This window comes from Mizuhopecten yessoensis, unplaced genomic scaffold (assembly GCF_002113885.1).
Source record: "Mizuhopecten yessoensis strain PY_sf001 unplaced genomic scaffold, ASM211388v2 scaffold10819, whole genome shotgun sequence".
NCBI classification, from domain to species: domain Eukaryota; kingdom Metazoa; phylum Mollusca; class Bivalvia; order Pectinida; family Pectinidae; genus Mizuhopecten; species Mizuhopecten yessoensis.
This window is the reverse complement of record NW_018408737.1, coordinates 204,236-227,724: the sequence shown is the minus strand read 5'-3', so window position 1 is coordinate 227,724 and position 23,489 is coordinate 204,236. Positions and strand designations below refer to the sequence as shown.

General features: G+C 38.0%; 2 protein-coding genes across 5 annotated transcripts in view; one reads left to right on the top strand and one right to left on the bottom strand.

The window, feature by feature from the left end:
- Positions 1–1,381: 1,381 nt before the first annotated feature.
- On the top strand, positions 1,382–16,502 carry LOC110462644 (RING finger protein 151-like). Of its 4 annotated transcripts, none has more exons than XM_021516707.1 (3): positions 1,382–1,403; positions 14,690–15,577; positions 15,966–16,502. In XM_021516707.1, exon 2 carries the CDS (start codon positions 14,726–14,728, stop codon positions 15,569–15,571), a length of 846 nt encoding a protein of 281 aa, XP_021372382.1. In that variant the 5' UTR covers positions 1,382–1,403; positions 14,690–14,725; the 3' UTR covers positions 15,572–15,577; positions 15,966–16,502. The 4 variants fall into 4 exon arrangements, with proteins under 4 accessions (XP_021372382.1, XP_021372379.1, XP_021372381.1 ...); XM_021516704.1 differs by lacking the exon at positions 1,382–1,403 and adding an exon at positions 10,277–10,414; XM_021516706.1 differs by lacking the exon at positions 1,382–1,403 and adding an exon at positions 10,459–10,582.
- Positions 16,503–18,318: 1,816 nt separating this feature from the next.
- LOC110462650 (protein virilizer homolog) overlaps positions 18,319–23,489 on the bottom strand; it is a 49,814-nt gene continuing 44,643 nt past the window's right edge. Inside the window, exons 26-27 of the mRNA XM_021516713.1 lie at positions 20,015–20,149; positions 18,319–19,350 (exon numbers count right to left, since the gene is read on the bottom strand). Coding sequence (XP_021372388.1) covers positions 19,278–19,350; positions 20,015–20,149 — 208 coding nt within the window. The 3' untranslated portion in view covers positions 18,319–19,277. The remainder of the gene's footprint in view (positions 19,351–20,014; positions 20,150–23,489) is intronic.

Below are 23,489 nucleotides of genomic sequence, written 5' to 3'. Positions count from 1 at the left end.
AACATGTACTATACAATGGCAAATAATTTCTTTCTGAATTCTTAATATCCTCAATGACCTTGACCCGAAGAAGTAATATAGCTATGTACTTAGTAAGCGTTATGCCAGCTTAAATTTCAGCATAAACATTTCTGTCTATCTTGCCTTCTATATATATTGTTGAGCATAGATTTTACGTTAAAGCTGATGGCATTTTAAGTGTACTATTTTAATTCTTGCGACCAATTAAGATATTTCTGTGGAAATCCACATTCCTCCTTATAATAGATCATGTCGCAAACAAGAATGGTGGTTTAAATTTTTTAAAAAAACTTGTATACTTAATTAGCTCGTTAAAGAAATAATAATAAAAAAGTTAGCTCGTGTTTTATATAATAATCAATCAGAGTACTTTCAAAAAAGAAATTACGTAGGTCTGAGAAATCTTAAAATGTTCGAAACCCTGGATTATACATGCCTGTGTTGTAATATTGTAACATGCTTTTGTGATGAAAGGACACATTCTTAACGATTACACTTCATGTTTCGATCCCGGTATTTTATCTTTCCATTGATACCGTGTCCCTAAATACGTGTAATTGCCAAAGCTGGTCCTTTAAACAGCCCTATCCGAGATAAATAGTCCGCTTATAGTAACTGATTTCGGAGCTATAAACAGTCGATATTGTTTGTGCCCTCGTACACAGTATAGGTCATCCAGGTCTTTTATTGTCTGGTCTTGAAATTTACACCGCAGGAGAAACCGGTTACCTCCTGTCGTGAAATATATTCAGTAAAATATGAGATCGATTTCAATCGATATCCGTTGTCACGTGTTTGTTAAATCTTCAAATCCTGCACATTGAAGTTTCAAGTCAAATAAAGAGATGATTTCACTCATAAAAGGTGTAATATTACTCTCTATACATCGGGATAGGACCAGATATACCACCTGTAACTATACAGTACTCGGGTTCCTGTGCTTACATACATAATGTATTACGCAAGTGACAGCTGGTTTTTTCCTGACATAGATTTCAGCGTTGACTTCCTGGTAGAAGATATAAATACTATCTTATTTACACAATTACAATATCATATGATACTGGAGATAAAAAATACCTTCGGGTAGGTAACATCATAAAATAACGTCTACTAGGAAACGCACACATGTACCACGAACTCGATGAAATGCACATATTTCACTTAAACGTTGTTAATATTTTCACATGATTACGTTACAATGTGTAAACATAAAAATGGTTTTCCTTTGCTCTCACGCTAAGAAGACCTGGTATGAAACACGGAGAGCTTACCTATGTATTTTAATTCCGGAATTCATACCGTGATTTACTAGCTCTTTTGTGTAAAGTACTGAATAAAAGTATAACAATTTGTTTGAAGGGACGCCGGTCTTATTTAGGGTAAGTTTGGTACTTTATTGTACAACTACGCAGATTGAAATTTCATGCAGCATTTCATTTCGATCTGCTTTCTTCCAACAAGTGCGCTGCTATGGATTCTTGTTTTCTCATTTTCTATCCCTCTCACGCTTCCAAAATCTGTATCTCATTATTTCCTCGCTCTGTCGTCTCCCCTTTATTTCTATCCTATTTATCTCTCTCACTCCTGCCTCTCCTCACCATTTCATTTTTCTCATTCGCTCTCCTTCCCCTCTCTGTTTCGATTCTCTTTTGCCCTCTGCTAGTCTCTCGTTTTATTATAAACAATTAAATCTGTCAAATATGATTCCCGAGTATTCCGAAACATTGCTAAGCCGACAATATGATGTATTCACATTTGTTATAAAATATGTTAGACCTGTGTTGTCGTATGCCCCGTTTTATCTGACCAAGATATTGTGCTCCACGTGGTGTCGGAATGCACAGGTTTTGCTGTATGTATACAACCATGTATATATCTTCCATCAACAAATCAAGCAAAACATTGACATATATTTTTAAACGTTTTTTAATGTAAATTTCTGATGGTTTTATAAAGTCCAGTGTACAGAGATATTGACATGTCCAGTACAGTGTACAGAGATATTGAAATGTCCAGTACAGTGTACAGAGATATCGACATGTCCAGTACAGTGTACAGAGACATTGACATGTCCAGTACAGTGTACAGAGATATTGACATGTCCAGTACAGTGTACAGAGATATTGACATGTCCATTACATATTACATACAGTCTCCCAGATCTAAACGTGAGTGCGTTGTATCAATCCTACTATTGAGCCACGATGGAAATTCATACTCCAATTACCTAATGCTGTTTTGAAATGTATATCCTTAATTGATTTTTCAACGCATGATTTGTTTTTATGAGTTTTAAAAATGAACATCGATACATAAACACAAGTTAGGTAGATGTTTGGGTATAGGGTTTCAGATTGCTACAACATGATGATAATGTGACTGTCCAACAGTGCGGTGCAGCGGCTGGTTATCGATAGAGCAGTTGTCTAAATATATAGTGTCTTATTGTATTAAGAAAAACTGAACAAGCTTGAATTCAGATGTTATGAAAAGAAATTCGATATAGCTGTTTGAGTACCCCCCCCCCCCCCCCCCCCCCCCCCCCCCCNCACACACACTTTATTTTAACACTAATGCAAACATTTATAGAGAGGGACATGTACGGTTGGTAGGCATCACCTTGGCGTACACCCATACACCCATACACGTGGATACATAGAGGGGGACCGTAGGCATCACCTTGGCGTACATCCATAAATGTGGAAACATAGAGAGAGACCGTAGGCATTACCTTGGCGTACACCCATAAATGTGGAAACATAGAGAGAGACCGTAGGCATCACCTTGGCGTACACCCATAAATGTGGAAACATAGAGAGAGACCGTAGGCATCACCTTGGCGTACACCCATAAATGTGGGTATTAGTATATACTGTATATTAGTATGTTTACAAAAAGACTGTGAGGAAGACGCGTCGCAATAACAAAACAATAAGTATCCAAATTCGTTATGGATTGAAAAATATATAAACTTGTCATATCCATCACCACCGGAATTTAATGTCATATGATATATCTTCAAATTCAATTCCAGATCGTTTGTACAAGTGTTCGAGCATACATACAAAAATCAACGTAAAGACAATAATAATTAAACAAACTTCACATAACATCTGAAAAAGTTAGAGAAACACGGTAATTAAAATTATTGATAAACATGTTAATTAAAATTAAGCCAATAATATCAAATCTTTATATATCAGACGATAAACATACCGGCATACAATCCGAGCCTACTTGTTTAAGGACACGAGTGTGTATTCGACTTGAACAAATGTGTTAAAGGTAAATAATTAAATCGAGATCTGTATTTTAAGACAACAGGGGTTGAACTGGTTTATATCCAGTTTTGACTTTGTGCCATCTGGCAGCCCGGCTACAGGTACCATAAGTCCGCCCGTACCACACCTCGGCAGGACATAATGATATAGAGTAGTGGCACGATAGTCTAGTGGTAGGACCCCGGTCTTGTGACCGACGGGTTGCGGGTTCAAATCATGTCACGGCACTGTGTTGTATCCTTGAGCAAGATACTTTACTCCGCTTGTTCCAGTTTACTCAGCTGTAAATGAGTACGTGGTTGGGCAATGTGAGCGCCGAAATGGCAGCACCGACTGTATGCTCCCCAGGGAGTTGAGAATGATATAAGGTGGTTACATAGGCCCCATAACCACGGATAATAATTTGTGAACCGCTTTGAGACGACCTACGAACTAGGTTGTGATAAAGCGGTATATAAGAACCCCGAATTATCATTTCTTTTATGATATACATGTATATATCTTTAAGAACCGCAGCTCGCGGTGAAATTCCGACTGATTTATGAATTTCTCTAAAATTATGAAAACCTACATCAATTAGATTCTGATGTACTACTTGTTGGTTTTAAATGTAGTTTACTCGGTATGAAATTTTAGACAATTTTTTTTTTATGTAACGTTTTCAATAATAAACATCTACCGCAAATCTAAACAACAAATCTTTAATTTATACTAGAACCACACCATCATGATTAAATTAAATAAACTTATAAAAGGTCAAGTTATATTTTTGCTAAACGGAATATAATACGAGACTCACTTGTCTTTTTTTTATCATTGGCTCGACCAGAGAAGTTTCATTTATTAAAAATAGAGATAGATTTTCAAATCGGTCTTAACTATCTTTACTTTGCCTGGAAAGACTCAACACCGAGTTGAGCAAAACGAGGTGGGGTTTATAAAATAATGTTAAATACTCATTGAGCTTATCGTCAGTAGCACATTCCACGAGAGAGGTGATACAAATAGTGAGTTTTTGAGTCAGATTTCAAATTCAAAATGAGAGAAAGAAGGAGAAGAACGGATTCAATGTTGAATCGAGATCCACAATTAACAGAACTTAACAATGACAGATGTAAGGGTTCTTGGTTAATAAAACCACGGAATTAGATTAGATGTTATCTAAGTCCGTGATAAAACACACATTTACGATAACAGGACTATGATCGAGTGGGCTTTTCCATCACGTGACGGTGTTTACGCTTAGCAATGCGACAGACACGATAATCAGACGGAATAAAAAAAAGCGCTTTATTTAGACGAAAACAAATAAACAAATAAACAAAAGTTACAAAACCCAAAACAAGAGAACGATGTTAAGTCATACTGTCGCCCGGGGGTATTCTTCTCTACACTTATGAGAACGAGGAAGGTACAAATGACCGTTCCCCTGGATAGATGGTGCACGTGACAGATTTTGTTTACTTTTCCATGTGTTGGTCAGTTCACCTTTGGAACACAGGCGCTCGCGTAACGGTACATCTTATGTGTTAGGGGTGTGACGATACGCCAAGAGTGTTTCACGATATATTGCAATACAGAATGAATATATTGCAATACGTATCCCGATATATTGTCATAGGAAACATGTGATCGATTTTATAATAAGTTGTTGTCAGAATGTTATCAAACTTAATCATATATAATATGGATCACATAGATTTAAGATTTTTGTCAAACCAATCATCGATTACAGAATTTGAACTAATTCCAACCACTTTTAAAAGCCTGTTTTATGCTTATTGGCATATATCTGTTATAATTTGTAGTAATTTGCAAAGTTAAAACATCAGGCAGAATGAGAAACATAAAAATAAGGTTTAAAAAAAATTGCGATACAGCAATATTTCATCTCAGTATTGTGGTATGATACGATATACCCGTGTATTGCGATATACCAGTTTTCCGATATATTGTGACAGCACTAATATGCGAATCCCAATTAAAGATAATTGATAGGTGTCCTTTCTCTAGAAAAAAAACTAATTACAAAATGCGTTTTGCCCCTTTTGAATTTTTCAAGGGTGTGTATGTGGAAGTGAAATAGAAAATTGGGGAGATAGCGATTTCCAGTTCCGTAAGCAATTTCTATAAGCTGTCATACATGCCACTTTAATGGCATCTCATAAGACCAAAACAAGATGAATTTAACGCATTTCAGATAGAAAATATATACATTTATTAAAAACTTCGTAATACCGCCATATTTATGCCAGGCAATGTGTTTGTTATAAAGAGTTTTAGGGCATATCGAGAGGGACTTAAAAGGGAAACGGGACAAAAATTCACAAAATGTGTAAATGTCGTTGTTACATATGTTTTCTGATTCACGAGGGCCTGTGAACAGTAAAGGGAGATAACCCAACGTCCGCACAGCATATTTATATAAATGATGATAGTGTCGAGGCAGATGATTATGTAATCATATTTACTTGCGAGGGCATGTAGAGCAATAAATCACTCACGATTTATGTTTTGTCTGGGACAGATAGTTCATGCACAGCAGAGACTAATACTATGGAATGGCAGACACGCTACAGTGTATACACAATGCTGTACGTATACGTCTCACAGCAGCTAGGGTTATATGGGGAAGCATATGTACAAATGCTTTATCAATAATTGAGGTGATAAATTGGAGAGTTGTAAATAAGTTTAGGAATTCAGTCTTAACGATGACCATGTTGTGTGAAATGGTTAATCTACATCCTGCAGAGGCCCTTTAGTGTAGCGACATATTATCATTAAAATCGTCGACAGGATTTGATAGTTTTACGTTTGCTTTTGTATTTCCTGAAAAAAACACCTATTACCGGTAGCTAGCTGAATAAATGAGCCTGTGGCTAGAACATTATGTGTCATCAAATATATTTTTTTTCATTATTTTACTATTGTATCGTCGAGCAGACTGTATAAGTAAGAAGCTTCGCTAGCTTATTGAAACTTAAGTACAATGACTTTTCACCTCCAAACTATTTTATTTTTTTAACTTTTATCGTGTTTGTGCTAAATATGTTAGTTTAGAAATTATTTTGAATCCAGACCATTCATTAACTAAGTTTAAAAAGGAAACAACAAATATCAAAGTTTATCATTTTACATGAACATATCCCCGAGCTGACAATGCAGGTCTCGACGCCACAGTATATTAAGTTATTGTATATAGTAAGTTACCATCTTTAATAATCTATATTTTCATTATGTATGATTCAAATTTAATACAAACCATTCATGTTATTTTCAAAATTCAAAGGGTTTAGAATAATAACCAATAGACATCATCCTAAAAAATATTCATTTCATTATCCACATGAGGGCGCATCTGTTACAATCCTGGTCAGCTTTGTTATCATTTAAACACCTTTTTCTGGTGCACTTTTAGTACGTAAAACTCTTACATCAGTCTTGAATACATGGCTGAAACACCTGCTCGAGGAAAGACTGAAACTGTGGCATATTATAACTCAATTATAAGACAAAGAACAAAATACCACAAATTATCAATCAACCATTATATAAGAAATCAGTTATGTTATACGACTTTGGGTAAAGGCTCACTTGGACAGACCAAACGGATACACAAAGAAAAAAGGGACAATGAGTAATAAAACCACGATCGATAGGTTAACGACCTGTCGTCGAAAGTGCAGGAAAGTGTTCAAGAACATCAGAGGGCTGGGACTAGATGTGGCCGTAGCGAGATAGGCACGCACAATCGTCAGTAACTCTGTTTGAGCGTGAGGAAAGGACACGGAGAAAGACTTAGTCTGAGTCACAGGGACCTGAGTGCCAGCAAAGGCTCTGTTTAGATGTGGGAAAGGACACGGAGAAAGACTTAGTCTGAGTCACAGGGACCTGAGTGCCAGCAAAGGCTCTGTTTAGATGTGGGAAAGGACACGGAGAAAGACTTAGTCTGAGTCACAGGGACCTGAGTGCCAGCAAAGGCTCTGTTTAGATGTGGGAAAGGACACGGAGAAAGACTTAGTCTGAGTCACAGGGACCTGAGTGCCAGCAAAGGCTCTGTTTAGATGTGGGAAAGGACACGGAGAAAGACTTAGTCTGAGTCACAGGGACCTGAGTGCCAGCAAAGGCTCTGTTTAGATGCTGGGAAAGGACACAGAGAAAGACTTAGTCTGAGTCACAGGGACCTGAGTGCCAGCTAAAGCTCTGTTTAGATGCTGAGAAAGGACACGGAGAAAGACTTAGTCTGAGTCACAGGGATCTGAGTGTCAGCAAAAGCTCTGTTTAGATGTGGAAAAGGACACGGAGAAAGACTTAGTCTGAGTCACAGGGACCTGAGTGCCAGCTAAAGCTCTGTTTAGATGTGGGAAAGGACACGGAGAAAGACTTAGTCTGAGTCACAGGGACCTGAGTGCCAGCAAAAGCTCTGTTTAGATGTGGGAAAGGACACGGAGAAAGACTAAGTCTGAGTCACAAGGACCTGAGTGCCAGCTAAAGCTCTGTTTAGATGTGAGAAAGGACACGGAGAAAGTCTTAGTCTGAGTCACAAGGACCTGAGTGCCAGCAAAGGCTCTGTTTAGATGCTGGGAAAGGACACAGAGAAAGACTTAGTCTGAGTCACAGGGACCTGAGTGCCAGCAAAGGCTCTGTTTAGATGCTGAGAAAGGACACAGAGAAAGACCAAGGGCCTGTTCGTTTATGCGAAACAACCGGTTTGACCGTTTATAAATATAACAATTTCGGGTATAAATCCTGGCGAACCTGCAAATGTTTATGCAGGCCTTGCAAGGCTTTGTGAATGCTCGCCTGAAAGCAGCATCAGACTACTATAGGCCCGACCTTATTTAATAAACGAACAACAGTGGTCCGACCGGTTTGACCGTTTAAACGAAAACGGCCTAGGATAGTCGGAGTCACAGGGACCTGGAACTCGTTACAGCTATATTTGGACCTAAACCAACGTTTTACACGGGAATAGATAAGTTCTCTATAAGAATGTCACCCACATGATGATAATATCTAATCATTTTTATATAATATCATAACCGGTAAAATATTTTTTTTAGCATGCCAAATATGGTCAATGCACAATTTCACATAATCATTAAGATTTTATTATCATTGGTTATTATGGTAAAAATGAAACATTTTCTTATTTTTTTATCATCCTAAAACACTTCATTATATTAGGCATGTTATTAAGTTATGTCCAGCAGTGATAACTCATTTTTGCTTCCTCTGGAGAACTACTTAAGGTTGAGAATTTGTTATTGACAAAGATATTCAGATATATGAAAACAATAAAATATTCTTAATAATAAAACTAATATACACTTTATCATCAGTTTATTTTGCCTTTTTCTCATTCATTAAACAAAATATGAAGGAATATTACATTATTTTATATCTTTAACAAGTAAAGCAATGGAAGATATCCTTGTCTGACTCACCATACAAAAGTTATATTTTGCATATTTGAACGAAGGTCAAGGTCACCAATGTTTAGCAAATTTATATCCTTTCACAAGAACAAGCTTCCTATACCTATACCTTGTTGTATTAACCTTGTTTCGAAATTCCAAGCAGGGGCCGACGCTAATGTTTAATCTCCATAGGCGTTGACCCTACCTTTATAAGTCGGTACTTGAACCAGGGGCGAAGCTAGCCTTTGTTCGCAGTGGATTCATTTAGGAGACGGTCCAGAACAGGTCATTGGAAAGGGGAACACGGGGGTACAAAAAGCAGTGTTTTTTATCGTGTTTTGTTTTTCTGTTTGAAAATTTGGCGGATTCACTTACGTACTAGCGTATAGGCAGATAAAGGTCTGACTTCTGAATAAGAAAAAAAGGCGTGGATATGAGTGTTCAAGCATAGCATGGTAACCAAGGCTGACGTTGTTCATGCAACTGTATTTCATCCCGATGTCAACATTGGAATCGCTTAAGAAAATTGTGAGATGCACTATATGAAGCTTCACAGCTATCGACCTGTACCACTGTATCATAAAGCTGCAGATTTTATTTATATCAGTCGGAAACGAATTGCAAGGTACAGAGTAGTAAAGACACAGAGGGTCTCCAAACTATCATCAGCGTGACAGGGGTTCGGAAGACACAGAGGGACTCCAAACTATCATCAGCGTGACAGGGGTTCGGAAGACACAGAGGGACTCCAAACTATCATCAGCGTGACAGGGGTTCGGAAGAAATAAAAGGAAAGAATCTGCAGACTGCACGTGCACAGAAAGCAGCACATGACTCTCTCCTATTTCAAACAATGTAACATGGGAAGCACCCAATAAAGCAAATTGTGTAGAATGTGGGAAGAAGGGACAAGAGAAAGCAGAAATATCTAGAAACCAGCAATCAGGAGACACTAACCATACTTGGCATGAACAAATTTTGTAAACATGAATTAGAAATTTAGGTTAACTCTTAAGTTTAAAGATTTTTTCATCATTGATTTGGATACTTTTTCGTTCACTTGAATATGATATATAGCTAAGACACCCGAAATCTTCTCAATCACCCCTTGTAGGTTTTGGAAAAGAAATACTTGCTGCATCCGACTGCATGATCCTATGAGGCGACTAATGTTGGACCACGTGTACGTAGAATTTCGGGTTGACGTTAAAGAAGGGGAATTCGTTCTACAACACCCATTACCGTACTTCGGATATTAACCCTTCCATCCCTTACAGTGTTTTACAACTTGTTTATGTGTGTCATTTGCCAAGTTGGCACATCTACTAGTTTCCCAACCTCTGCCATCTGACCTTATGTTACTTATCGTTTAAAGACAACTGAGATTTTAATGCCAAATAAAATCTTCTTCACACAACACCCCAGCGCGACTGTTTGTGTACTAGAACTTGTGTTCAGGCGTGACATACATATCGGTAAATGCTAATTGGAAATGACTGTAGAAAATTGGCGGGATATGTGACGTCACAGTTGTTTACATACGCAGCACCAATATTGGCGGGAGGTAGTAGCGCTCTATAAGTAGGTTACACTTATATGTATAGATACGATACCTTTGTTTGAGCAGACCTTATATAGTTGATTACATTGGCTGTAACGAATCTAACGGGACAACACTTCTACCAGGTAAGGTTATACATGTACAATATACCGCATATAGATCATGTACAATGTACATATATAACAATGGTTAGTAATATATCGATCGAAAGCAAATGGCATTAATGTGACCTAATTATCAAGGTGGAGAGCTAATTACACGCCTTTACAGCGTTCGGAATAACCCAGAGGAAGGTAGGTACACACGCTAAAAGTTGAGCGGCAATGACGGACGTGTGTTTATTGACAGGACAGATCAACAGGGAACTGATCATTTGTTACAGCTTTATTTGGACCTTAACTGCGGTGTTCAAAGTAAACCCCATCACTCGTTTAGATATGCTTTCGGTAAAAATGCAATCACCATTTTTATCGAAGTAGACCTAAACCCTTAAAAAGTGTAACAATACCCGGAACACCCCAGTTTAGGTCCAACTATAGCTTTAACAAATTATCAGGTTCCTGAGGACAGACCTTCGAAAATCGGTGATAAAATAGTGACATTTTCAAATTAAGTATTGTCACTTACATGTATGTTTACATTTCGTTTGTATTCTTCAGTAGCACCATAGTCTTGTATTAATATTGACGTTTTGTTTTAAAGGACTACTATAAATGTCTCTCCTGTATGTAATTACTTATATCATTATCCGATCAATTAATTAAGATCATCTTATCAAACAGATATTCCGTGCATGTTAATTAAAGTAAATATAATTCTTTACGTCTATACATGTAGTACATTCAAGTAAATCCCATATATGCCCATAGAATTGTAAACGAGATAATGTCAATTATTTTCAAAGATAATTTACAGACTTGGTATCCCCAAACCGCGGTTTCATATTGCCGAGCAGATATTCGGTCTCGTGTTCTGGTTGTATTCATTTCTAAATGGTGGATACAAATGTAGTACTCCGAGAGACGCATTTTTTATTGTGTATTGTGTTGTTCTGACCAAGCTGTGTTCTCTAAAAACTTCGTTTCTGGTCCGCTGATATTTAGACCATAGGAAGCCTGAACAATTAATTCACTGTAAGGATTATGACCGTATCAATCAATTATTCACTTGCATATAAACGGGGACCTTTCAGTAGAGATCGCTTGTTGAGAGTATCTGTCTAGGTAAATAAAGCTTAATTTATTAATTAAAGCGGCTTCGTCTGTCGGAAATTCCACATCTAAAGTTAAGAAACAATATTTCTTTAAGTTCGTTCCAGGATGTGTGTTTCTGATGTTCAGAAAAAATAATCTACGAAATCCATATCAGCTAGAATGTGTCTTTCTGATGAAATTTCATATCCAAAAAGGAATGTTATTTAAATTTACAGGGTCCTGAGCATTAGTTACAGGTGGGTCTTTGGACCCCCCCCCCCCCCCCCCNTACATATACTTCTTACACAGCACGAGTTCCAAACATGCATGCTGGAACCTACTTCTAAGGTGTCTGTGCTTAAAATAATGTCTACAAATCTAAGCCAGAATGTGTTCTGTCAGATAATTTACCATTACCGTACTCTATAATTCTCACTCTAATAATGACACCATTGTAAACCAGTCCGCTTTAAGATGAAGATCGATTTTATTGAATGGTAAAGTCGAGACAACTTCACACAAACAGCGATCTCTCTTACCGGAATTTTATGTACGAGGTATGTTGTCAATATCCGCTTCAGTCCATATAACTGCTTGCAATAGACTGGCCCTATCTGGTTGTATATTTTGTGTGTTTACAAACGAAAGTTCAAACGGTTTTCGAGTGTACGAATAAGATATATATTATTATGCAGTGAAGCGATCGCTCAAGATGGAGTTTTATGATATAAATCGTATGTGATCGCAGAGCTTTGTTTAACTTCCCTGAAATATGATGTAATAAATACCCACACACTCTTCCCAACCTCCCAGTTTGACCTGAAGGGGAGGAGGAACATATTTTGTTATAACAATACTTTTTGTTTCTTCGTTTGAACATTTGCTATGACGTATTTAATATATGGGGCACCTGTACATTAGTTTATAGCTCAGAGAAAGCTCGATAGTACAGCGATCACAGGGTCGCAACGATCATCATTAGATCGTACCCAAACACAGAGTCTTGTTAAAAATCCTGTTACAAGTTAAAACGCGGTTTTAATTTGTGTCCGTTTAAGTCTGTATACCCAGGGTACTTCTTAACAACAGGTAATACATGTATTCCTCTCCCTTCCCATTCAAGAAATATCCGTTACTTGTTTCCAAGAAATTTCTGCGTCGTTGTACTTGCACATTCACATAGTTCACTAACAGGAACGCTGATCGTTCACCTGCTTACCTCTTAGTATGCCTGTAACCATTTTGATTACTTGGTAGGACATATGGCACGTTTCTTGGGTTTTGAATTGATTATCTTTGACGGCCGGTTATATTCCGCCTGATTACTTACAGGTATGCTTGTACACAATTTGGTGGCTAGGTAGACTGTCTGGTACTGGACATGGAACCACAAATTTATAGTTGCCACGTGTTGTTTTAAAGAAGAGAGTGCCGCCACTTTTCTACTGTATACAACTAGCGTCGAACGTTATTTTGGATTAATTCTCTGTTGTATTGAAGAAAATTATCAACAAATGTCATGACTGGTACCAACGTGTTTTTTTTTAAACCAATGGGCCCGGGTATCGAACGCCATCGGCGGAGATGTGTTTGTTTCACAGGGAATGATCACGAATTTTCTTCGTCTTCTATAAAACTCGTTGTTATAGTAAATTGGCAAGCAACTTCAAATATTAAATATGCTAAATACATTGGAACTCTTGTTCGTTGGAGATCTACCATAAGCCATTAATCATCACGTTGCATAGTTTGCCAATCTGCTAAAGTCGAGGGATCTTTGATAAGCGCAACGCTTCATGTTTTAGGTAACATCTTTATTGTCGGTCTTGTAGATATGTGAACTTATTTGCAACGGACGTAACGCTACCTAAATTTAACAAAATCACAACTCAATCATTCACGGTGGCCGCGTCATTTAGATCTGGTTAATATAGATTGAGGGTCAAATCCGGCTCACCGCCACGCTTGCATGACTCTTATGTCATAACATCATAATCATTTGGCAAGCCCAGATGTCTTGAGATTTTGACGGATTAGTTTTATAATCAACAAGGTCATTGAGTAAAGTATGTTAGTAACTTAAAGGCATTTAGGACAATCGAGCAAGAATATGAAGAATCAGCCGACGAGGGATTAATTATGTCAGAAAATAAGTACTTCCGTTTTAAATAATTTATTTCAATCACAGGGGATGTCTTTAAAAATGGAAAAAGAATTGCTATGTATGATGTGCTTATTTCTTAAGGTCATGTTCCGCCTGGAGTTATCTCCCTTAAAAAGTGATAGAAAAATGCGTTTGTTCGTTTACACTTCTCAAGTTGATTGAATATGGAACTCTTTTGGAAATAAAATATTTGTTACAGTAAGATGCGTGTGTCCTTAACAGTTTTTAGCATTTCCAGTTTGGTCCCTATTTGAAAGGAAATTTACTCTTGAGTTTTCATGTGCAATTTCCGGTTTTAGTCCATGTCCCTAAACAGTTTCCAGGATTTCATTGGTTATCAGCGGAATCCCTATTTCTAGTGACTTTCACACGGAAGAGTTACGTACATTTTATTCCAAATGTTGAAAATGTCGGCATTCAAGATCCATGAGTCCGCGAGTGCATGCTGTCGGTGGAGTAAGCGCCCGTAGAGTTATTACGAATTGATCACTACCCTCCGGACACAAGCCCTCCTACAGGGATCTGTTCTAGGTCATTTGCTTTTCTTCATACATTTTGTATGTGTTTAAACGAATTTGAACAAATTTAATACTTACATGGAGATGTTAGAAAAGGTAAAAAGAGAAATTGCGGACAAGTAAGCGTCTTCTGCTTCTTGGTCAACGAACCACAAGTAATTATAGCTCATGATCACGACTTAACATTCAGTACACGTACTTATAAATAGCTATAGACTAATTCCCACTGAGATCACGATGACGGACAACAAATCTCGCTGATGGTATTCATCCACATGAATCTTTCGAAACCCTGAATTGTAAGTTGGTTAGTCAGTGACGTTATATTCAGTTGTACTTGAAGTGAACTTATATAGACATTTGAAGGATTTGCATCATGCATGGATTTGAACATTTCCCGACATAATCTAAAAGATCGTTGTAACAAATACGTAACTCTGAAATGAATATTTGTTGGTTTGTTTTGTAAGTATTTGAAATTGAGTAAAAAGGCTTTCATTTGAAGTTCTTATCATATGATTTCAGTATCCGGAGGAGCCAATTACAGAATAACAGCCAACGATGGGCTATGACGTCGACAGGTTTGTTGTTCAAGTCAATGACGGTCTGCTTTGCTGCATTTGTCGCGATGTGTTAGAAGATCCAGTCCAGGCTCCGTGTGAACATGCGTTCTGTCGCACCTGTATAGAAGGATGGCTTGTCGAAAACACGCGCTGCCCAGAAGACAGGAAACCGTTGTCGCTGTCGGCGCTCAAATCTCTATTCCGTTACATGAGGAACGACCTGAACAAGCTGCAACTGAAATGTTGCAATCATTTCCTGGGCTGTACGCATGTTGGCGATTTAGAATTCATGCATACGCACGAATCTGATTGTCCACTCGGAACGGTAGCCTGTCCAAATGACAAATGTAACCTGATGGTCACGCGGAAGGATTTAATTGATCATTTGGAAACTTGTGAGTTCCGGTCAAAAGAGTGTCCTACTGGGTGTGGTATGTTGATTGTCTCGCCGGAACACGATGATCACAATTGCATCGCTGAACTCCGAACCGCTTACGACGTTCTTCGGTCGGAAATGACGTGTAAGATTCAGGAACAGCGACACGAGATGGAACTTCGTCTAAACATGCAGCGTGAACACATGGTTCAGAAAGAGTCCACAATACAGTGCCAAGTTGATGAACTTAAGTCGGAACTGTCCCGGATGACACAGAAGATGAAACTCCTGATGGATTTGGAGATTCAGAGAAGGCAGGACACCGAGAAACTAGAATTGGAGAAAAAAGAACTTATGGAGCTGCTTAAGGGTCAGGCCCTAGATGGCGGGGCAAGCAGGGGTCAACAGGCTGGGTCCAGTCGCACGCACTTCCCGCCATCTCTCAAGGGCAAGGTCACGACAATATGACTGCCGGTAAGCTGAAAAGGAATTCTAATTTACAATTTCATTTCCTTGTGATGAAGTTTGCATTTATCTTTCAAAATACGTTGACTTTGCAATCACTAAAGATAAGTTACATTATAATATTAGTTTGTCGGTCATATGTAGTCAGTCATTAATAAACGAAATTCCTCACATCAACGATTCATATTTGGTATTTAATTACTTCATTTTTTCCTTCAAATTTCATGGAATTCAGAGGAAGCAGACAAGGTTCTCTTTTTGTACCTTGCAGATTAGCACCGCTGCAGAAGCACACATGACATTTTTATTTCCTTATTAACAACATAATTATTCTTAATGAATATATTTTTTCTCACCATTTAGCGAAAAGTTTCTCATAATTTTTTTCTCTTTTCAGATAAGAAAATAATTGCTGCAATCCGGCGTCGTAGGTAAAGAAAAATACAAAGAAAGGAAATGAGTACTAGTGTGTAGGGCCATGACTAACTGACAAGGGTAGACTGGCCCTCATCTCTACAATATCAAATTATTTGATCTCTTGGATGAAATACAAGGGGAGTATTTATCTATTAGAAAAAACTTAGTAGCCAGATGCAAGACACTGTAGTACACTGAGCTAAGGGACATAACTCTTCCGTCCAGTACAGATCTTTGTTTGTCAATTTAAATTTAAAAGACGTATGCCTTAGTGAATTATTGATGGGTGCATTTGCTATGTATCTTTTTTTAATTGACTTTTTCTGCATAATGCCAAGGTTTTTAGTTTTGAATGTCGATCATTTGTTTCCCCTGTGATGTATCTAAATTCAAGATATATATTCAACTCCTCACCTATATATTGAGTTATGTTGAAAAACATGTATTTCATTATAAGTCATATAACAATATGTATATATTGTTTCATACACCAAGTAATTAATATCAGATATAAAGGCACAGCTTTTGTAAATTTTCCATTTTCTGTTTACTATATAATTATATATTTGTTAATGTATATTTTGTTATATCTATGTCATGTTATGCTATAAATACAAGTATGAATACTGTAATGCTTGAAATAAATTACAAAGTGTTTTTTTCTTAATTTCATTGACTACTTTAACAATATTGTATCAGAAATGAGACCATTGCCCAACCTTTCCAACTTATATGCTACATGCACTTTGTTTAAAATGACCCGGATTTGATAAATATTGTTTGAAATGACTTCTATTTGATAAGAATTGCTTTAAACGTCTTCTATTTGATCAAAATTGTATCTCTTATTACTTTATTATTGGGTTGCGCAGTGAACTTCCTAATAAAACTTCCTTCAGAACTACAGAAGGAATATTAGTCTGTTAATCTGTCCTTCCTTGTATGACATTGCCCCAGGCATGTGTCATATACTCCTTACATATAATTGCAGATATTTTTTTTTATCCAAGTACCTCATAGGAGTGTCCCATACTTAAGTTGGGTATGTGCCCCAATATACACAGGGTTATGGTCCTTTCATCACCATTGCCGTTCTCTAATATACTGAAGTTGTTTAAAATTGCCTTATTTTGTATTGATATTCCTTCCAGGATGACGGATTGTTAAATTCAGAGATTGGGTTGATATACAGAGTTATGGCCCTTTTCTCCCTCTTGGAACTCGCTGATATACTGAAGTCACCTAAAATTGCCTTATTTTGTATTACATTTGTAATATACCTCCCGGTATGACAGAATGTTTTAAAAATACTGAGATTGGGTGGACATACAGAGTTATGGCCCTTCGTTCATTTTCCAAATAAAAGTTAGGCAATAATATTTTTCCCCCTTCATCTAAATTATATAATGTGTTTATTTATTTCAATATTTTAGTGACATGATCAATTTGGCAATCATCATCTTCCCATTTGTTCCCAGAGTTGAGCTTTGAGAAAAAACCCTTGAAGTGATATTTCAGAGGCAAAAGGCTCATAGGGCCTATAATCACTTAAGAATTGTGAGTCAAGGCTGTATATTACAGATGAAATGCTGTTACCATAAGCTTCCGGATTAATTTATGTTATTTGAAGACAATTGACTTCTTTAACCTCAATAATGATGTTATTTAACTGAACAAATTGGTTAGCCCTTCACCTAAATATGCTTCAGACCAAATATGACTTACAGACACTTGATTTGAGAGAAGTTTTTGACCTATGACCTTTAATGTAAGTCAAAGGGTAATTTATATAAACAAATTGTATAGTGATCTATCCCAGTAGGTTACCAAACAAGTATCATGACTCCCATTGTTCATTGAAAGGCATTTGAAGATTTAAATATATTTAACCTGCAACCTTGTGTGTGGGTTAAGTTAATTCACCAAGCATTTAGCCTAAGCACCTTAGCATAATGATATGCTGTTTGTTATAATTCATTTGGGGATTTGAACTGATCGAAATGTTGGCCAAGGCCAATTCTTTTAAAAAATGAAGATAGTCTTTCACCTCATGAAGCCAATGGACACATATGACTCTAGCCTTCATGATTGTTTAAAACAAGCCATGAAAATAATTTCACTTATTTGACCTATGTGCCTATCTATAGTTCAAGGTCATTTCTTTCAACATATTTGACCGTTCTTCACCCCAGCTGTAAGCTAAATATAATGTACCAAAACCATGTTGTTCGTAAGATAAAGTTGTTAAAATTTTAAAGACAATGTAATGACAGAGGAATAGATAACACACTACACCATGGTCCTACCAAAAAGATGAGCTTAAACAACTGACATGTGTTTTCTTCTTCAGATATTTTATTTTTTTAGGTTGATTGTATTCCACAAAACATGACAAAGCACAATCAAGTAAAACTGTGAATATCAATAATGTTCATGTCGTGGACATAAAAAAGTCAATTTTGTCTGTTTGACAAGCACTCTTCTGATAATTACCAATACGTATCATAGTTTTCAAAATCGTGAATTGAACACAATTTTGTTAACTTGAATCTATTGTCAAAATCTTCTTTCAATTAAAAGTCCCTCAATAAAATTCGAAAATGTATTTACTGGTATCACCATGAATGTAAAAATGCATGTGCAATGTACATACTAATAATAAGTGATTACCATGCAACAAGACAAATGTCAGTATGGAGATGTCTGTGTAAATTGCACATTTATCCTAAGGAACAATAGTGAATTATCTCCCATTGCTAAACTCTTCCATTCTGTACATGATTGAAGTGGAATTAATGTTATCTTTTTTTTTTTTTTAATAGTTGCAATTATTAAGTTGTTTGGAAGAAATTAACGTTTTTGTTTATTTTTATTTCATTCTTTTTGCCATCATCAGGTGATAAATCATAAATCACATATCTATCAAATACTTAATAACTCGTATTAAAAGACAATGTATCTTTAACTGTCCAGTTGAAGAACTGAAATCTTTGCAAAATCTTTGTAAGAAGTACAAATTCAAAAGTCAGTTCTCCAAATTTCCATATACTTGGTGCACAGTACATTCTTGGACAGTGAACCCTTGTCCGTATAAAATCTGATGATCTGGAAAAATTACTTCCCATACCATTACTATTGAAATATCAATATTCACTGTTATTTACAGACACACACTTTTGATTCTATTTTCATTTACATCGCTGCAAGTAAGATAATCTTTGTTTCCAATGAATTTCCTTTTGGGGAACCTAAACAAGTCTGACTTGAAAAGTTTAGCTGATTTTGGCAATGTCTATTTGGTGAAGGACCGCTGATGATGTCCCGCATACTCCCGTCGTCCTCCTCGGAAGATCTGGCCACCAAATCTACAACACAGGAAGAGAATCTGTCTTTGTACATATTTAACAATGTAGTATAACAACAAAGAGAAATGTGATGAAAACAACGTAAATTTACTTTATTTTTGCCAAAATACCCCTGGTTCTGCGGAACGACCGGTTTGTCCGTTTTTAAATGTAACAATTTCGGGTATTAATCCTGGCGGACCTGCAAATGTTTATGCAGGCCTTGCAAGGCTTTGTCAAGGCTCGCCTGAAAGCAGCATCAGATTACTAGGTCAGACATTATTTAATAAAGAACAACTGTGGTCTGACCGGTTGAACTGTTTAAACGAAAATGGCCAAAATGTATTTGCTTAACATGTGGGTCATAAATTCTAAGTTTACCACTTTGTGCCCCGTCCCATTGCTTTTGGCAAATTAATTCATCTATAACTCACCAAAGGTTTTTAAGGCCATACCCTTGATATTGAAGAACCTAATACATATGACTATGACTTTGTTCCTGTAAGAAGCCTCTGATCTCATCACAAATATTGACGCCCAATGTTAGACATTGTAAGGGTAACATCAACTTGTGACCATTTACAATAATATTCTGATGTTTAAGTTAGTGTAAGTGAACTCTGTGTGAATGCCCTGACCTTTGATCTTGTATATTGCTCCTGACCTCTGACCCTGATGACCTTACCTGCCACCGCTGCCAGCATCCTGGTCCTTGTTCCAGTAGCCCCCACGACCTTGAGGGGAGAAGCGGAAGTCCTTGCCACCTCTTCTCTCCCCTTGCCCCACTCTGCCTCCACCTCCACCTCCACCTCCACCGTCACTACACAGAAACAAACATCGGATTCATCAGTTTATTTTCTTGAAAGGAAGTATACAGATGCTCAATCTGTAGCTATTTATCACTCTGTAGCTATTCATAACACTTGCGATTTTTAACTCAGTAGCTATTTATAATACTGTTGCTATTGTAGCTATTCATAATACTAGCTATTTGTAACACTTTTGTTATTTAAACAGTTCGGAGGTAGGTGTGTTGTTCAGTGGGGTGCTGCGCTTGAGCATGGATACCCAAGGTATGCAGGGCAATTAATGAAATAAGTGAATATTAACAGATATAACCAATCACAACATGCTCAAGCGTCACCAGTAAGGTCGATACTTATCTTTATTAGCCAATAAACATAATTATCCAACTTACTGGTGACTAGCTATTTGTAACCTTGTACGTGTATCACAAAACCCTTTGAGTGCTAGTCACAACTATAGTTGCGCTGTATGTCTGGGGCCACCACTGCTAGTCACAACTATAGTTGCGCTTTATGTCTGTGGCCGCCACTGCTAGTCACAACTATAGTTGCGCTGTATGTCTGTGGCCACCACTGCTAGTCACAATTATAGTTGCGCTGTATGTCTGTGGCCGCCACTGCTAGTCACAACTATAGTTGTGCTGTATGTCTGGGGCCACCACTGCTAGTCACAACTATAGTTGCACATTATATAAAATGGTATTTTATATGGTCAACAGCTAATCGTGTTGATTAAAATTTAATCAAACATATCAAATAACCAATTTCCATTAGTATTAATATTTTTTAATATTAACAAAAGAATTGTTTTTGCAATATTATTACTAAAATTGTGACTTATGAAGTTATATCTAAATTTGAACTGCAGTGAAAATTAAATTTTCCTAATTAATTCAGCACTGATTGGTTACCGTATGTTATTTTAATGTAGCACTCTAAGGGTTAAAATAGTTCACAATAACAGAATATGGCAACTGTAGGTGTAGGAGGTGAGTCCCAGACAAAGCAATGTTCTGTGAATGTAGTGTTATTACTCTTACAAAGGAGAGAGGCAACTCCTGAATCCAGGTTTCCAAAACTGTAATCATGATACTTGTGCTGACTACTTTCACCCTCCTATGCAGGCAGTCATCAGAGCACCACTATTTGATGACCGCTGTATGGTGATCACAGAGGAGAAACAATGAGAATTCTAGGAGTCTTGAAGAACTGTATTTATAATGCAGGGGTAAAGAACAAACGCCCAGTGAGTGTCAAGGTATGTTAACCTAGCGGTGTACAGAAGCCCTCTAACGGTAAAGAACAAACGCCCAGTGAGTGTCCAGGTATGTTAACCTAGCGGTGTACAGAAGCACTCTAACGGTAAAGAACAAACGCCCAGTGAGTGTCCAGGTATGTTTACCTAGCGGTGTACAGAAGCCCTCTAACGGTAAAGAACAAACGCCCAGTGAGTGTCCAGGTATGTTAACCTAGCGGTGTACAGAAGCCCTCTAATGGTAAAGAACAAACGCCCAGTGAGTGTCCAGGTATGTTTACCTAGCGGTGTACAGAAGCCCTCTAATGGTAAAGAACAAACGCCCAGTGAGTGTCCAGGTATGTTTACCTAGCGGTGTACAGAAGCCCTCTAATGGTAAAGAACAAACGCCCAGTGAGTGTCCAGGTATGTTTACCTAGCGGTGTACAGAAGCCCTCTAATGGTAAAGAACAAACGCCCAGTGAGTGTCCAGGTATGTTTACCTAGCGGTGTACAGAAGCCCTCTAATGGTAAAGAACAAACGCCCAGTGAGTGTCCAGGTATGTTTACCTAGCGGTGTACAGAAGCCCTCTAATGGTAAAGAACAAACGCCCAGTGAGTGTCCAGGTATGTTTACCTAGCGGTGTACAGAAGCCCTCTAATGGTAAAGAACAAACGCCCAGTGAGTGTCCAGGTATGTTTACCTAGCGGTGTACAGAAGCCCTCTAATGGTAAAGAACAAACGCCCAGTGAGTGTCCAGGTATGTTTACCTAGCGGTGTACAGAAGCCCTCTAATGGTAAAGAACAAACGCCCAGTGAGTGTCCAGGTATGTTTACCTAGCGGTGTACAGAAGCCCTCTAATGGTAAAGAACAAACGCCCAGTGAGTGTCCAGGTATGTTTACCTAGCGGTGTACAGAAGCCCTCTAATGGTAAAGAACAAACGCCCAGTGAGTGTCCAGGTATGTTTACCTAGCGGTGTACAGAAGCCCTCTAATGGTAAAGAACAAACGCCCAGTGAGTGTCCAGGTATGTTTACCTAGCGGTGTACAGAAGCCCTCTAATGGTAAAGAACAAACGCCCAGTGAGTGTCCAGGTATGTTTACCTAGCGGTGTACAGAAGCCCTCTAATGGTAAAGAACAAACGCCCAGTGAGTGTCCAGGTATGTTTACCTAGCGGTGTACAGAAGCCCTCTAATGGTAAAGAACAAACGCCCAGTGAGTGTCCAGGTATGTTTACCTAGCGGTGTACAGAAGCCCTCTAATGGTAAAGAACAAACGCCCAGTGAGTGTCCAGGTATGTTTACCTAGCGGTGTACAGAAGCCCTCTAATGGTAAAGAACAAACGCCCAGTGAGTGTCCAGGTATGTTTACCTAGCGGTGTACAGAAGCCCTCTAATGGTAAAGAACAAACGCCCAGTGAGTGTCCAGGTATGTTTACCTAGCGGTGTACAGAAGCCCTCTAATGGTAAAGAACAAACGCCCAGTGAGTGTCCAGGTATGTTTACCTAGCGGTGTACAGAAGCCCTCTAATGGTAAAGAACAAACGCCCAGTGAGTGTCCAGGTATGTTTACCTAGCGGTGTACAGAAGCCCTCTAATGGTAAAGAACAAACGCCCAGTGAGTGTCCAGGTATGTTTACCTAGCGGTGTACAGAAGCCCTCTAATGGTAAAGAACAAACGCCCAGTGAGTGTCCAGGTATGTTTACCTAGCGGTGTACAGAAGCCCTCTAATGGTAAAGAACAAACGCCCAGTGAGTGTCCAGGTATGTTAACCTAGCGGTGTACAGAAGCCCTCTAATGGTAAAGAACAAACGCCCAGTGAGTGTCCAGGTATGTTTACCTAGCGGTGTACAGAAGCACTCTAATGGTAAAGAACAAACGCCCAGTGAGTGTCCAGGTATGTTAACCTAGCGGTGTACAGAAGCCCTCTAATGGTAAAGAACAAACGCCCAGTGAGTGTCCAGGTATTTTTACCTAGCGGTGTACAGAAGCACTCTAATGGTAAAGAACAAACGCCCAGTGAGTGTCTAGGTATGTTTACCTAGCCGTGTACAGAAGCCCTCTAATGGTAAAGCAAATACACAATAGTGATAAGTAAAAGTAAGGTAAAAATACCT